At 33.2% G+C, this 17,983-nt stretch overlaps 1 protein-coding gene and 1 long non-coding RNA gene across 2 annotated transcripts; one reads left to right on the forward strand and one right to left on the reverse strand.

Annotated features, from left to right (window-relative positions):
* Positions 9,970-10,799, forward strand: LOC104700482. Its single transcript, XR_753584.2, has 2 exons — positions 9,970-10,183; positions 10,327-10,799. It is a non-coding gene; the product is annotated as an uncharacterized LOC104700482 (long non-coding RNA).
* On the reverse strand, positions 12,298-13,450 carry LOC104700484 (protein LIGHT-DEPENDENT SHORT HYPOCOTYLS 6-like). Its single transcript, XM_010416008.2, has one exon. The coding sequence runs from the start codon at positions 13,076-13,078 to the stop codon at positions 12,485-12,487; it is 594 nt and encodes a 197-aa protein (XP_010414310.1). The 5' UTR covers positions 13,079-13,450; the 3' UTR covers positions 12,298-12,484.

The raw sequence follows: 17,983 nt of genomic DNA on the forward strand, positions 1-17,983 counted from the left end.
TTTTTCATGTGACTAATCACACAAATAACTATGTAATTTGTGCACTTCAAATTTAAAATCCCCACTAAACTTGTTTAGTCATAATTAAAAGAGGACACTAAATTCAACAATCCTCAATAATTTTATTTGATCTTAATTTTTGAATTTAATGAACGAAAGCAAAGAATATATAACAAAATGTGTTTATTAAATTTGAAAAATTGGTATTTTTAGTCCTACAAAAAATTATGTTCAATTCTATTAAAATGTTGGAAAAAAAATTGTCCATTTGCGTTGACAAAAAAAAAAAAAAAAAAAAAATTGTCAGGATTAAAGAAAGGGACGGATTGAAAATCTTTTACGTTCGTTCGTTAAAGAACTGCAGCTTATTCATTTAGATTCTATCATTTCTATTCAAAATGCAGNTGTCCATTTGCGTTGAAAAAAAAAAAAAAAAAAAAAAAATTGTCAGGATTAAAGAAAGGGACGGATTGAAAATCTTTTACGTTCGTTCGTTAAAGAACTGCAGCTTATTCATTTAGATTCTATCATTTCTATTCAAAATGCAGTTTCTTACTTCAACCGGTCAAACAAACAAAAATATTGTTTCACATATCGTAACACAACACCACTACGTTTGGAATTTAGTAGTTAGTAGACTTGTCGCCTGATCTAAAAAGGTTAAACAGAAACTATGGTACATTCAGATTTAGTTATGATAATATAGAAACAAGATTTTGAAATATATTGAGTAAGAAAAAAACCAAACTTAAATAAAAATACACACATCATTGTAAAACAATATAAAAAGGAAAACAATAGTTAACATCGTCCATATATAGAAAAGCATACGTTTTAGCCGAATTAAGACTTAAACCCATGACCCTCATGAAGATATGCATAACAAGCCCATCTGTTAGCGCTAGTGTTTTTCTACACAAACACGAAATCTTTACATGGAAATTCACAAGTTTTAGTGAACATTCATCACAATCAGGGGCGGACGTACGCTTTAGTTTGTGTGGCACGTGCCACATGCTAAATCCTGAAAATAAAATTTTGCATGGGATTTAGTTACTATAGTTCAGAAAATAATAACACTTATTATTAGTGCGTCACATGCTGATGAAGTCCGACGGAAGCTCTTTTTACAATATAAACTAAAATTCAATATAAATTGTATCATAATTTAAGCTATATATATATTAAGCTAATAAAGGTTTAAGCCCAACTATTTAAAACCTACTAATAATTCAAGCCCAACTAAATCAAAGTCTTTCTACATGTCTAAAAACGTTTTTCACATAGTTTTGTTTATTGACTTTTGAAGTTGGTTTTGACTATACCCGGTGCCACTGCTACAGTCAAGAGATGCTTTTCTGCAATGAAAATTGTGAAAACTACTTTTTTTTTTTTTTTGCTCAACATCAACTTTCCATTAATCAAAGTATTACAACCAAATCAAAGGTACATTACATTCACTTCTAAAGACTTAGACCAAAACAAATGCAATGGTTGATCAAATACAACCCTGGAACACTAGGCGGATCCAACACTACCTAATCGAGAACCATTGCATTTTTTAACCATAGTAAGATAGATAACACACCACAACTTGGTGTGAGATCATCACTTAAACCACCTAAAATAACCTAATGACACGAAAACAAATACTAACACAGAGAAAACCAAAAAACTACTATTGAAAACAATCAAATCCCAGCTATGAGAACCTGTGGATCGACATGTAAAACTTGTCCCAATAGCTTCAACACCCAAAGGCGCATCATCATAAGAGCTTGGTCTCTCCGGCTTTCACTGTTCCGGTCCTAAACCTAAAAACGGACAATACATCCTACTGAACCGACCAAGAGTCGTGAGACAAAACCAACGAAATAGCTGCTTCTCCGAACTAACCAAATAACAACCAGAATGCTAATCTTCTAAAGATTAAAAATTGAGAACACAGAATAGCATATCATCACCTCACAATGCAAGAACGAGAAGCTACATCACTTCCGTCGATTTACAAGGCACACTCCTTGGCCGGACTGAAACTAAAACAAAGAAGACACCAACAAACATAAACACCGTGGTGAAGCGAAGGACTGGTTCAACACCAAACTGAAAAGGGAGAAGGCGAGGAGAGACCGGCTAGCTACACCAGAATCCAGGAACGCCACGAGCACAGCCGCCATGAGGAGACCGAGCAGCTCCCATGCCTCACGAAACCACCACTAACCAAGATCTGAGAACCAGATCTAAATCTAAACCACCACAGGAGAGAGGGTCGGTCCACCAAGCTCCACCAGAGACGCTGAATGCACAAGCCACCGTCCTCAAGCAGCCACCAGAACAGCGACCTAAACTCCTTAGCGAATATTCTCTCTCCACGAGGTGGCTCACCACCAACCAGAGCTTCAGATCAGAGCAGAACCACGCCACAACCGTCGGAGCTAATGAACTGAAAGACGAAAGAGAAAATAAAAGCAAGGAGCCCTCTCACGGTACCGACAAGGAACGCCGGTGACCGGAGAGGCAAACGTAGAAGAACCCTAAGTTTGTCGCAGAGATCGCAAGTTGGGAGAGAAATTAGGAGCGCGTGTACCTCAAATTGTGAAAAATACTTTACAAACTGAATAGGTGATCAATTTTTGAATTATTGTATGGTTTGTATTATTAAAAAAGAACACTTAGATAAGGTGACAAATGAAGTAGTGATAAAAAAATTTCAAAATATGGAAAATAGTAGAATAGTTTTGTAAGACTTCTTAATATGTTTTTGTTATGACAATCTTTTAACGTTTTATTTTTTTGGATTTTTAATATTATTATTAGTATATTTTAATTAATTATTTAATTAAATATTTGACTAATTATTTTGTGCCCTATGTTAAATAAGTTTATGGATCCGCCACTGATCACAATATATAGTGAAAGACATCTTTGTCGAATGCTACATGAACTTGCAAAAAATTCAAACAAATTACCATTGACTGTGAAAGAAACCAAATTTGACAAGAGACTTTTGTGAAGAGAAAGAAGCTATGTCAACAGAGACGACAACGGAAGCAACGCCTTTGATCGGTGAGGAGACAAGGGTTAAAAGAAGCGGCGAGGTTACTAAGACATGCAAGTAGCGGGAGGATGATGATGAGAGAACCATCGATGCTTCTCTGTTGTTAACGCAACGCCGGAGAATGGAAACAACGGTGGTCGTGACGACGAGGATTCGTCTTTCAATCCATTTGGTTTCGTTACAGACAAATGCTCTACCTAAGTTTCACAGAACCTTCTCAGTTCAATCTTGAACTGTAATTGAGTTATTGAAGTTCAAATTAGCTTTTGATACATTTAAGTGGTTTTGAAGATAAAGGAAAGGAGTAAATCTTCTGATCTTATAACGTTACATGTTCTTTGTTTAGTTCTATATAAAGTAAGGGACTCATCACCAATTCATGTGTATAACTTTCTTTCTTGAACTTAATTTTGTATGCTGGAGAATTTCTCTAATCTAGTTATACCATCTTGGTTTTTCATATATGTTTTAAATGATTGTTGGTTTGTGGGTTTGTCTGAAGTTGGTAGTTCTTGACCTTAATCTATACTGGTTAACGATCCTTTTTTCTCTGTTTTAGCAGCATCATGAAGTGTACAAATGCGTCAAGATTCTTAACTTCAGAACGCAGTCACCTTAATTTCTCTTTAAGCCTTGGTTTGAGCAAATGAATGAAGTGTGTTGCAGGCTTGCAGACCCTTAGTTTCTGTCCTCGTTGTCTTTTTTTTTTCTTAAACATGATCTTACTCCTCTTTCGAAAGGTTGGTGATTTTGTGAAACACGCTGTTGATGAGGAACAAGCACAAGGAGATTCAGGAGGAGTGATGACTGAATCAAATTTGGTACTCTCTCATCTCACTTTCTTTCTTTCCATCCTTCTTCTTGTTTGCAATCCTTATATTTCTCTCTTTCTTTTTTTTCTTACAAAAACAGATAGGATTTTTTTTGGAGAAGATTGCAAAACCATCGAGACCTGTATGTATCTTTGAGAGTCATTGTTGTATCATAAATCCATTGCCGCTTTAGTTATGAAAACCTTCATAAGTTTTGTTTAGAGTGTGTGTCAAGTATTTTTCTTTTTACTCATACGTAAACAAAATTTTTTGAAATTTACATTTTCAGATCCTCACCTAGGTGTTCTACTATTGGACTATGTCAAAAATAATAGACATTTATAAGTGTCTAACTGTTGAGATTTGTATTTTTTTTTCAATTATAAATATAGTTGGATCCCATCCAACCATTGGAGATGGTCTAATGGTTCTCACGAGATATACACAGATAAATAGTAGCTTTACGATATTATCTGTTAAGATTTCTCATACTTTTACCATTATTACGGAGAAAAGAAGAGATTGGACTAATTGTTTGTAATAATTGTCTTACATACTACCCCATGGCATACTACACTGATCGATGTCTCAGAGATATGTCAGCTCTCTCACCCAACAAGCTAGTTCTTAGTGAAACGTTATCTCCATAGGTCTATTATTTTGTTCACCTAGGTGTTCTCCAAAGGGGTAGTATGTCATCGATCAGTGTTTTGGGTGTCACCCAATCTAAAAACTAGCTTGTTGAAACCTTCATATAATTTTGTTGAAGTTTTTAGATCTTTCGATTATTTTGGGTGAATTTCAGAAATTTCTTATGATTTGTTATTAAAAATCTCCTAAATTTAATTTAAAACCATGTATTTTTTTACTTTATAACTTACTTCTGAAGTTTAGAAATTAAATACCTAAACGGGAATAAAAATCTTGTACCCTTTACCATTAGATTTGCAGTTTTTTATGATTCATATTTTGGAAAAAAAACTTGCCATATGTTACAATTGACCAAGTTACTTGTGCTCTATAAGATAGGAGGATATGAAAATAATTATTGTTATGTTTTGCTTGGTTTGTTTGTTAGGTTCAAAACGCATCTCGTAATGAAACGACGTCATATAATACAATTGGAGTGAGTGACCCTGGTTGTTGGAATCTCAGCAAAAGTTGACATTTCCTTGTTGACCAAAAAAAAAAAGTTGACATTTCCTTTTGATAAAGAGACCTAGAGTTGACTTCACCACACATGTTCATGAATTCATGCATGCGAATTAATAAATCGATCATACAGCGATGAATTAATATATAACTTGCATAAATCAGTGATGTTTTAATTTTAAGCGTTCGAAAACATGACATGTTGGGTTATTTTGTATAATTTTTTTTTTGTCAAACAATTGAAAGTTTCATTCAAATCAAAACGTCACAAAAAGTAAGGTTGTTACAACATACAACAAGACAATCAAAGGAGAGAAAGGATAAAGGTTCCATGAGTTCTTTAAAGGGATGCTTAACTCTTGGAAGTTTTACAATATTTGAAGAATCTATTAGGACTAAGGTGGATTCGACCATGAAGGCAGGATTCGCAAAATCCTTGATCAACGAGTGATCATAGGTGGCTCTAGCGGCTAACGCAATCGAGTTTTGAAAAGAGTGTTCCACAAGGGTAACACTAGATGGATGTATCGCCAACATGAGAGGTAAGGTAATTGGGGCAACGTCCTTTAGCAATTTAAGATCGAACATCTTGGCTTTAGGAGGAGCTTCAACCGGGGATCTTAATAGATGGGTGCCTAACCGTAGCAAAACAGGTGAGTCCTCCCTCACATTAGGCTCATGGCCATGGAGGTTAAGGAGTCTCACACAAAGCTTACAGCCGATTTGGCCCTGAGTTATGATAACAGACCCGAGCTTCCTATCGTTTGGTGATGTGTGACAATTGGGGACAAAGGGTGTTAGCTTCAAATTCACGCAGCTTGTTGGCTTAGATTCCAGAGTAGAGCTCAGTAATAAAGGTATACACACACTGCAAAGTAACTGGCCTCGACAAGGATAAATCTCAGACCATTCTGAAGAACACATCATACTGCTACCGAGGAAACCTCGACTTGACCAAGCAGCTATGATCGGAACTAGAGAAGTTGAGTTTAAAATCGCAATGTCATTCACGGGTCTAGATAAAGCAATCCAAACCCCGACCAGTGCAAACAATTCACAGCACAAGAAGCTTCGGTGTTCACCGTGACTGATTTTCACAAAAATAAACTTGATTTTCCAGGGATACAGAGGTGGCTGGTTGACAAAGCATTGGTAACCAACATTCCGTGGAGGTTTGGTCATAATGCCGTTGCTTTTCAATATCTTCAGCTGAACCCGACGCAATGGTATCAGGATTTCAAAGATACAATTCCAAGATCCGTTCCATGGGTTCAAGTCGAACTTCAGATGGAAACTCTATCCATCTAACATAGAAGATCGGAACACCATATTGGATTGGTTTGGCAAGCAGGAGAGAGCAAAGGACATGTACCATATGCTTGTTGGATTTGGACAATAGCTTTCGTTATAGAAGGCAAAACCGGCGAGGGGCAATCGAACAGAGCAAACCGGGAACAAAATCCCTACCACCCACAAAGGGGGGCTGAGGTTACAACGATTAAAATCCTTCCTAATGTACTTGGGCCCGTAAGATTGGATACCTGGTTTAGTAGATGTGGATATGGGCCGAGAGTGAAGTCTTAAAGAGCCAGGTCCAATAAAGGGAACCACCATTTGGATTAGGTCAACCCCTGCCGCCGTCTTCATCATCACCGGTACAAGCATTGCCGACTTGTAGATCCGGTGAATTTCGGTGAGCGCCGAGGGTCACAAGGCAAAAGCACACCGGAGATTGAGGGGGAAAGGTAACCCATACTTCATATTCAAGCTCTAGTGGTAATTTGGATTTGAGGGATTTTCCTTCTGTCGGTTTCCGAGCTGGCGTGAGCAGAGCATGGAGAATATGGTTCACAAAGATCCATCTACGCACACTGACAAAATCACACTCGACGGGACACGACAGGGGGAAGTGAAAGAGCAAAGAACATGGTGAGTATACAGGAAAAACAGAGAAACCCCAAGCGGGAGAAACATAGAAGACACAAGCAGTTGCAAGGGAGTCGAAGTTGTGGGCAAAAGTCTCGACGCCGGTGAGTTCGAGCTCCACCGGCGTCAAGAGAAAGGAGGCTTTTTTAATTAATCTTATAACTTGTATTATATAATCTATCGTTATTTTGTATAATCTTGTCAAAGAGATTTGGTGTTAAACGCTTTTTTCTTTGATATACTGTATATCACAGAGACCTTTTTTTTTTTGCATAGTAATTAAGCAAGCACCAATCAGATCATATTTGATTAAGCAAATATAATGTGTTTGTTTATAATATCCACTGAGTAGTGTGTACTAAACATGTGTGATGTATTGAAAAATAGAGTTATTTTCACTTAGCAGAATCTTTTTGTTTAGGCAATGTTTGTTCGAATTCGAATTAATGACAATCTTTATGTTATCAATATATATGCACTTATGTTTTGGCTATGTTTTTTTTAACCCAATCTGGACAAATTGTATTGTATGTTGGATGCATCATCATTGATTTCAAACGGAAGGGGAAGGAAAAAAATCTATCAAAATGGATGCTATAATTTTCTTGTAACGAAAAGTGTAGACTTCAATATTGTATTAATACTTTCTCAAAAAAAGAAAATACATTGTATTAATTCAAAAAAAGTTCAGATAGTGTGGAAAAATATAGTTTACCCCATTATATTGAAAATAAAGTTTACCCCATTATAATGAATTGGAAATTATAGTTCAGATAGTGTAGTGAGAATTGAAGATTATAGTCCACAATTGAAAATTATTTACCTCACTATAGTTACCCCATATAGTCCAGACAGTGTATTGAAAAATATAGTTTACCCCATTATATTATAATGAATTGAATTTCTTTTTATTATTATTATTATTAATGTAACAAAGAAATTAGTGAAAAACATGGAATTTAATCGAAGATTTCCGTAATTTTGTTTTTTTTTTGTTTTTTTGTTAATGCAATGTTAATATATAATTAGTATAAATATATATATATATATATAATAATAATCTAAACCTAATTTCTGAAAAACCCCAAATCGAAATCAAAATTCATTTTTTTTGGTTTGCGAACTCCGACGAGAAAAACTCCTCCATCGCCGTCGAAGATGACGTTAACGTCTACGTTTCTGACCGGTCCGCCTGAATATCCGGTGAGAAACTCTCATCCTCATCGTCCCGCTCAGTACACCTCGAGGATGGACGAATCGTGCTCACTCTACGAGTGCAACAATATTGTATTGGGGGAGATTGGTATTGTTGCTTGCATCATGAACAACAGTATAGTCTAAATTATTTACCCCATTATGCCCCATATAGTCCAGATAGTATATTGAAAAATATAGTTTACCCCATTATATTATAATGTATTGCTTTTTTTGTTTTTGTTTTTAACTATCAATACAATTAAAGAAATTAGTGAAAAAAATGAAATTTAAATGAAGATTTCTGTAATTTTTTTTTGTTTTTTTTTTGGTAGTGCACTGGTAATATATAATTAGTATAAATATATATATATATATATAATAATCACTGTAAACCTAATTTTTGAAGTGAAAAGTAAAAACCCCCAAATCCAAATCAAGATTCAATTTTTTTGCGAACTCCGATCGCCGAGAAAAAATTCCTCCGCTACTTTCTTTGTTGCCGTCTTCAAAGTTATGTCTACGATTCTCGTCGGTCAAGATCCGTCTGAAGATCCGGCGAGAAACGCGCATTGTCTTGCTCATCCTCCCGTTCAGTATGCGTCGAGGATTGAAGAATCTTGTTCACTCTATGCGTGCAACAATTTTGTATCCGGTGGAGATTGGTATTGCTGCTCATGAAGAGCAAAGCATGACATACATCATAGTTGATGATTAATTTTGGATAAACTATGAAAAGAATCGGGAGAAAGATCTCCTTAACGTTGTTGCTATCTTAAAAACCACTTATTTTGTTACCCACAATCACAAATATTGATTCGGAGATCAACGATGGAATGTCAACAAATTTGGATATAGAGATGGATGACGATGTAGTGGCGATAAATTTAGATTTTGTGGTTGAACCAGAGATGATGTACTGCTCTCGCACACATGAGAAAATGACTCGTCAATTGGTGTCAAGAATCCACAATTCACCATGTAGTTGATACCTTAATTTTTTCATATAGATTGCATAATTGGTGTAAAGAATTTATGAAGTAGTACACAATTATATACAAAAGTAAGTTTTTCTAGTTAAAGAAATATAACTTCTATCTATATATCAACAATATCAAATGAGGAATCTAAATCTTATATAGTCTGCAGTGGCGGACCCACGTTATGGGTAAGTGGTGGCTTAATAGCTTAAATTTTTAAAAACTTAATAGCATTGATTGGTTTCATTTGTCATTTATTATTTTGTAGAAAATGTTACAAAATTACATTCTAGTATTTATTTATTTTTTATTGTTTATTTTTTTGGTTTGAATTAATAGCATTAAACTGCTTACATTTGTCGTTTTATTAAATTAATTACACACATCATTGTAAAAGCATACGTTTTAGCCGGATTAAGACTTAAACCCATGACAAACATGGAAGGCATTCTAAAACACGAAATCCTGCACACACATCTTTACATGGAAATTCACAAGTTTTAGTGAACATTCATCACAATATATAACAAAAGACATCTTTGTCGAATGCTAAACGAACTTGCAAAAAATTCAAACAATTTACCATTTACTGTGAAAAAAACCAAATAGAAAGATGTTCAATAAATTTTACTACGTATCAAATCAATTGGAATACCAATACAATAAAACAAAAGACAATTGGAATACCATTTACTGTTGCTACGTATCAAATCAGGCTCAACTTTAAAGTTGGTATTGATACATCAGTTAAAACAATTAACCAATCAAAATATAAGAATTAATACAACTCATAATGTGCCAATAGAAATTGAATTATCTTCCACATTATACTATGTCACATATTTTGTTTACAAGCCTGCTATTTTAATTAAAACATACATGTCCAGCCCAGCCCACAAAAAAGAGATATTAACGTATATTTTTCAATTGACGTTCTCTATCTTCGAGTAACCAGAATTTCCGGGTTTTTTTTTTGTTTTTCAGCTATTCCGATTTCCATATATATGAATCAGATCTCTTTTTCGTTTTCGGCGGATTTAACTATCTTCCATAATAGCTAGGTTCGTTTTAAGCTAATATTGGATATAGGTTTTTTGGTTTGTCCTCTTTTTACACGGTTTTAAGAGTAAACCCCGCATGCTTGTGATTGGACTAACCATCGGCTGTGTTCTATGTAATTTCTTCACCGCTAATCGCCGATCAGGCTTGAAGAAGACCTCATGGTCTAAAGGTGGAGCTTTAGCCTCGAGATAGGATTAAGTCGAAATCATTATATAGGTGATTCAACTAAAAGCAGCGGATGAATCTATGGAGAGATGGTTCCAAAGACATGACTACAAGCTTCATCTAATATGAAGAATTCGACGCCGGCGTTTAGCTTCAGTATTTGGTACAGATCTCATCGGCGAGAAGAAGCAAGAAGAATCGAGAACAACACGTGTCAACAAAAGCTCAACGGTGACGCTTCGTAACAAGATACGTTGGTTAAGGGAAGAACACGTGTCTATGATTCTTATGGTTATTTACATTTATTCCTAGTTTTTGCTTACGTGTTTGGATTAACTTAAAATTGGGCTTAATTTAGCTTGTATCATGCTTTGTAAGTTTGTATTATGCCCATTTTAATTGGGCTTTTAAATGAAAGAAAGGAATGGCCGACAAAAAAAAAATTGTATATTTTTTCAAGTTCTTATATCTTCTCAGATAGTTAAATGAAAAAGACATAATAAACCTAAATAAAAAAATTTCCCCTTTTTAGGAGCTGTTTCTTTCTATTTTTTTCGATTCAAATTCCATCGAATTAAGCAAAAGCAGAAACTGTGAATCATGTGGAAAATAAAATGTGCTGCCATCTCTGAATCTAAGACTTTTTTATGAGTTTTTTTTTATTTATCTTTGTGTTCGTGGTTTTGGGTAGAAAAGAAGTTTTGAGTTTTCCCGATTGAATCTTTTTATGAATTCGGTATTCGCCTTGATTCGAGAGTCGAAGGAAAATTCGACACTTTCAGAATATTTCTTTGTTAGGTGATTGAAGATTATGAATAAAGTCGGCAGCTTTATATTGTAAACAAGTTCTAGCTTGTAAACATTGTTTAAATTGGTATGGAACTATAGGATTTAGCTCAATGGTATTTGTTTTAGATCTATTACTGAGTTATTTTATGAACTAAACTGCAGTTTGATATCAAATTGAATATATGAGCTCATATTCATGGCATAGTTGCTTTTGTTTTACTTTATCTCGAATTAAGTTTTTGGAATGTTTGTTTTTGAAATTACAGTTTAAGAATGCTAAACCAGTGTAATAAATTATGCTTGATAATAAAAATTTTAACCATAAAAAAAACTATATAACAATTATGTGATTAAATTTATATAAACTACAAGAAGTACATCACAAATTTAAACTATATAAATAATATATCTCCCACAAAAAGTAAAAAAAAAAAAAAACAGAATATACACTTAAGTATTTAAGTCTATCCAATTTAAATGTAAATATTTATAAGTCATCTTAAATTTGAGACATCTCTATTTTTATTTTATTAGTATATTTTTTTATCTTATCGTTGTATAAACCATTTTAAAAAATTATATTTTCAATAATTCAAATATATCTAAACATAGTTATAAAAAATATCTCGCAGTATAGCGCGGATTTAACCTAGATAACTTTTTCCAGTTCCTTAAAAATATAATTTTGAAGTTCAAAAAAAATAAAAAAGAAGTAAATGGGAATGTAAAACTGACATCTCTCACGTCACAATTTTTTGCTTTGAAATAATTGGATGATTTGTCACGAAATCAATTTTAAGAATATACAATAGGACATATCCGATAGAGACAAAATATATAAGACGAGAATTGAAAACTTTATGCGAAGAATGAAAGCTGCTCTTTAACCAAATACAATTATCAAATGGATACAAAATAGACATCAACGTAATATGGATTTAAATACTCATAAAAACAAAAATAGAAACTTCATACACGCTAGACAAAAACGTCTCACCTTCGTCAGTCATCGTCACTTATCTCTCACCACTTTCACAAAATTTTGAATCAAAAACAATCTTCATTAATTCTGAATTATATCATCCTCATATTAGAAATTGAGTATCTTCGTTAGAAAAAAGTTGTAGTATATACTATACTATGATTATGAACTACTAACTTTAAAAGAAATCACTAGAATGAGTCCATTTACTGGACTAAATAGAATTCTCAAGAACAAAAGTCATTTTACTATCAATTAAAATATATATAACCGAGCTATATATAGCTCCTACACTAAAAAAAAAAAAAGAAATTTATAATTTTATATAGAGATATAATAAGCAAATTAGGTATAATCATAATAATTAACCTAGGGGAAGTACGTCTCCGGAGGTGGCCGGAGAATCACGGTTAATTCCGTCACCGGTGATATTACTCGTTAAATCAACATCCAATCTAACGGAGGTAACGGTAGGTTTACGTTTCCGTTTCTTTTTCTCGTAAGGGATCCCACGAGCCTTAGCTTGACTATCTTTGACTTCCCTCAAGTAGATCCTAACGGCGCGTGCAGCAAACGGGTTCGAATCTGGCCGTCCGCCGTTTTCTTCGTAGGCAGCTCTAAGCCGTCCGATCAAAGCGTCGAGTGATCCCCAAGCTTGCTTGTGCGGACAAGGGCAAGAAGACGGTGGATCCGGGTGTCCGAAGAAAGGACATGTAGACACGTGGACTTTGGTTTTCCCGAATTGGTCTAGGTACTTGAGGAACTCGAGCACGTGTGCGCCGCTGCAACGAGCTAGCGTCAAGGGTGGTTTGTGGTTTCTTAGGTACTGTAGAAACGTGTTCCAGTCCCGGCGTTTTTGTGACTCGTAACGGCTTGGTTGCGGTGGTGGTGCTGCTGACGTGGATGGTGATGAGGGAGATGGGTCAGGTTGTGGTGAACCAGAAACGGCTGGTTCCATGATGATGTGAGTCTCTTTGAGTGGAGGGATTTTGTGAGAGCTTTTGAAGAGAAAGAGAAAGAGTGTGTTTGAGTTTGGAAAATTTTGGATGGTGTATGAAAGAGAGAATTGTGAAGAGAAGAGAACAAAAGAGTGGAAATTTAGAAAATGTAGAAATCACGTGGCCAAGGTCCCTACCAAAAGTCCACCTGACAAGTTTTGCTGAATGATTTATAAATTGGTCTCGACTGGTTAAGTGCGGTTTACATAATATAACGCACCTCTGAATTAAAAAGCTAGAGAGACAAACCAGACAGGCCATCTATGTAGTAGATTCCATTTAATAATGACTACTCATCATCATTTCAGTTTTTTTAAATTTTATCTGATAATTATTGTGTTTATGTGTTTTTTGTGGTTTGTTCGGTTCATAACGCAGCTCGTAATGAACGACGTCATATATATACGATATGGAATGACCCGGTTATTGGAATCTCACCTAAAGTTGACATTTAAGAATTGATAAGACTCCACCACCTTTCTATGGAAAATGAAAGAAGCTACTAGATTTCTAAATTAAATCAGGGAAAATATCATTAAAATCCTGAGTTGATTTAAATGACCGAAGTTTTTATTTGTCGAAAAAAATTCTCATTTTTTTCTTGGCTTTTATTTAAATCATGAATTTTTTTTGATTTCGCCATTTAAAGCACAACATTAACTAGCCAGATGAAGATATTAAACGGAGTTAATTATGTGTTAACGAGATCCATTAGTTGGTAAAATGACGTCGTTTTCTTCTTTAATTACATCCCCAATCGAAACCGATTCTCATTTCCTCCCAAAATCCCCAAATCACAAACTCTAATTTGCAATTCAGATGAGTTCTAGCTCGGAGACATCGATGGTTGCTTCGTCCGACCGTGAAGTGCTATCAAAGTGCATTTGTGGAGCCGGTGTGAGGATCTTTACATCGAGAAACGAAGAGAATCATGGTCGAGCATTCTTTCGTTGTTTAACCAAATCGCAAATTAAAATTTGTGACTTGGGGATTTTGGGAGAAAATAAGAACCGGGTTCGATTTGGTGATGTAACTAAAGAAAAAACGACGCTGTTTTACCAACTCCATTAACGCCTAATTAACCCTGTTTAATATCTCTATCTAGCCAGTCAACGTTGTGCTTCAAACGGCGAAGTCAACAAGACTTCGTGATTTAAATAGAAGTCAAGAAAAAAACGAGGATTTTTTTCAATAAATGAAAACTTCGGAATTTAAATAAACGAAAATGTTACTTACAAGATTTTAATGACATTTTTCCTAAATTAAATCCCTTTTATATAGATTAAGCACACGCATAATACCATTCATATTTGAATATGTGATGATGATGACACCAATACAAATAATTAGGATGTAATTGCTTAAAGATTTTCTAACCAACTATTCATAATATTTAGAGTTGTATTCTTCCGATATATATATATATATATATATTTACTATATTATCATAATACCTTGATTTTTCCACACACACCTTTATTATGCATGCCATATGATATAGTAGCACCGCCATAGTATTCACACTATTGATTAGTAATCTATATAGAATGGTGGATTTGATGAAAAAAAAGATACCCATCACAATGTTATATGGTACTGTCTAACTATCATAATTAAGACGCAAAGATAAGTCAATATCGTAGCCCCCACAATGTTATCAAAAATACATAAAAGATGACTAATTAATTTGAATTATTGGTTTGGAAATCCTTTACCTCAAAACCAAAATTATTGGTTGGTGTTTTCTTGTTATTGCTTTGATAGGTGCTAATGAGTATGACCCACCTGCACAAATCAAAATAGTGCAAATGCGGATGAGGTACAAATAATAAAATGCAGAGAATAAAGAATACAAAAACTTTGTTAACGAGGTTCGGTTTTTCCTACTCTCCGAGACCACGTCTAGATTTCGATTCCACTAGAACAAGAAAGCAAATACAACCTATTCGCAAACACGTAAATTAAGCACAACCCTCTTAATTCACCGCTCCGTTCTATAACATGAAATCTTAAAGATAATTCTCTACTCTTAACTAGACTAACACCAAGCCTAGATTTAAACCAAGATAACCTAACATTGGGCTAAAATACCCTTGATCCTAGACTTCAGATCTTCAACTCTCTTGAGCAACCTTCACGCACACGTCACACCGATGAACAAAGAAGCTTGAACAACACAAGCACCAAACCGCGAAACTAAGTCGCACACAATGAGAAAGCTCTCTAGGAATTTATTCTTTACCTCAGCTCTCTTTCTTCTCTAGGACGTGCCCAACACCTCCTTATATAGTCATCAAGACTTCCTAATCACCATAGGAGAAGATTTTCAAATTCCATAAGAAATAGACCTTTTACTATTTTCTTTTTCCTTGTAAAACTCCAATTTAATCAACCAAAGAAATAGTAGTTTTCCTCTTCAATTCATCCTCAAACCGACCTTCAATATTGTCTTCTCAAACCTTCTAGAAACTTCTCACACACATAAAATACCAACAATCATGTATCACTTCTTGAATCACATAGACACTATTTCAGAGAAACCAATACATCTTCATTCTCCCCTTTTTTACTATGTTTGTGAACTCATTAGTCCAAACACCTAAACAACATCATCAGACACATCTTCAAATAGATGCCTTATTTAAACATTTATAGATTGGTGTTGATGCATTTGAAAATATTGACTAATTTTGAGTTTGCATAATCTTCGCCAAATTTGGTGTTAAAACTTTTTTGTGAGCTTTTAACGAAATGTAGATGGTATAGTATCATTCAGATATTTCTTTATATATTATTATATTAGCTTAAGCAGCAATATGATCAGATTGTGTATTTCATAAAACAATGTAATTTGTTTGTTTTTCGTCTTTGTTATCCACGGTGCCGGCCTATCATTCACGAGTGTTCTACGCAAAAATTTTAAAATGTGCTCTTTTCACCTATTACAAAAGTTGTAAATTTTTTTTATAAAAGGCCAAAACTTGATATTTGAAGACCTTTTACATATACTACAAAATAAAAAAGGCCTTTTACATCTAAATAAAAAAGCCTTTATATATATCCTACAAAAAAAGGCCTTTTGTTTAACAAATTTTTAAGTGAAAAAGCCTTCAAAATTTTATGCCCGAATCTTTGGGTTCAGTGGTTTTCTCTATGGATCGAACTTGTTTATCCACAGAAAACACGTTAAATTCATAAGTGTTCCTAAATGAATGATCTATCGGAAAATAACTTTTCAATATAAACGATGCCAAAACAAAAGATATTTATGGTATGCAATGTTAGTCAACGTCTATATATCAGACTTTCAACTTTGATATTGATCGTTGGGCGAGTATGTATGTGTGCAAAGAGATACATTAGAACTGTTTCTATATATATATATACATATTTTTTTTTCTGAATGAAAGAACTGTTTCTATATAAGGTTATATCACGAGATGATTTTAATATATGAGTTTAAATATTTTAGAACGTATGTTTGAGATTAAATTGTGTATCAATAGATGACTTTTTTTTTTGGAAAACTATGGATCAATAGATAACTTGGTCCGTGTAGATAACTTGGTCAGTGTGAGGATGACTCAATAGATGAGTGTGGTAAAATCACGAAAGTGTCCCATTATTAAGAGTTTGTTAAGGTATAATAGAATTACACTAAAATTTCTATAAATTAATATTCTATAAATTAATATTCTATAAATTAATAAATTTTGCTTATCCGAGTCAGCATAAATAATAAGAAAATTCACTAAGATAATAAAATAATTTTTTTTTGAAATTTCCATATAAAATATGGTCCCAATAATATCATAAATTAATAATCATGTAAATTTACATATATATATATACTGATATAATAATGTATGCTTCTCCTAAAACTCATATCTATAAAAAAATTGTTGTGTTGTATTTTCAAACTATAATGATATAAAATACTTTATTAATATGTCATAAAAATAGCTAAATTTTTTAAATTCAATTTCTAGATATGCATCATTTTGATAGACTATTAAAATATGACAATTTATATTTTCATAAATTAGAATTGATGTATGTCATGTGTATAAGTGAATTTGTCTATAGTATTTGTAATTTTTATCAATAATCTTTTCTTGATTTTACAAGTTTAATTCTAAAATCATAAAATTTACAACATCTAAAAGTTTAATCTTATTTTGCTAAAATTATCTCAGTTCATCATTTTTAAAAATTAAACAATTAAAAAATATATCTATAAATTAATAATTGTTAATTTACACTATAAAATAATTATATTAATTTATAGATAAATTAATATCACTATAAATTAATAAAATGTCATGGTCTCAATATTATTAATTTATAGAAATTTTACTGTTTATGTGACCGTAATCTTGGTATTCAATTTTAGGATTGACGAACTATTGGATTTATTTAGCTAACAAAGTAAATTGCAAATAATAGATATATCCAACGTATTCTCTACAAAATTATTATTTAAAAACTTTTCTTTCTAAAAATAAGAAAAATTAACGTCATATTCGCAAATAAGTGAAATATTATAATTTTATTTTTTCATTATTGATAGTAAGTTGATAAATGATATTAATAATATGTGTTGTAACCCAACTTTGTTATGAATAAAATTTTAATCTTATGAGAAAAAAGAATGATATTAATAATCGAGAAAACTTCACATATGTCAAAATTGGGTTATGTATTGGGCTTATACATGATGTCTGTCTTATATAGATTGGGCCCAAAATTTGATTATTTTCTAGACAAATTATGATATTTTTGCCAAGATTACAATTTTAGATGGTGGCAAACAACATTAATCTATGAAAAAGTAACAAAAACACCAAAAATCCAATCTCTTTTGT

Source organism: Camelina sativa, chromosome 7 (genome assembly GCF_000633955.1).
Source record: "Camelina sativa cultivar DH55 chromosome 7, Cs, whole genome shotgun sequence".
In the NCBI taxonomy this organism is placed as follows: Eukaryota; Viridiplantae; Streptophyta; class Magnoliopsida; order Brassicales; family Brassicaceae; genus Camelina; species Camelina sativa.

Excerpts from the sequence above, each read along its gene's own strand:
- LOC104700484 (XM_010416008.2), bottom strand. The coding sequence starts at position 13,078 with ATGGAACCAGCCGTTTCTGGTTCACCACAACCTGACCCATCTCCCTCA.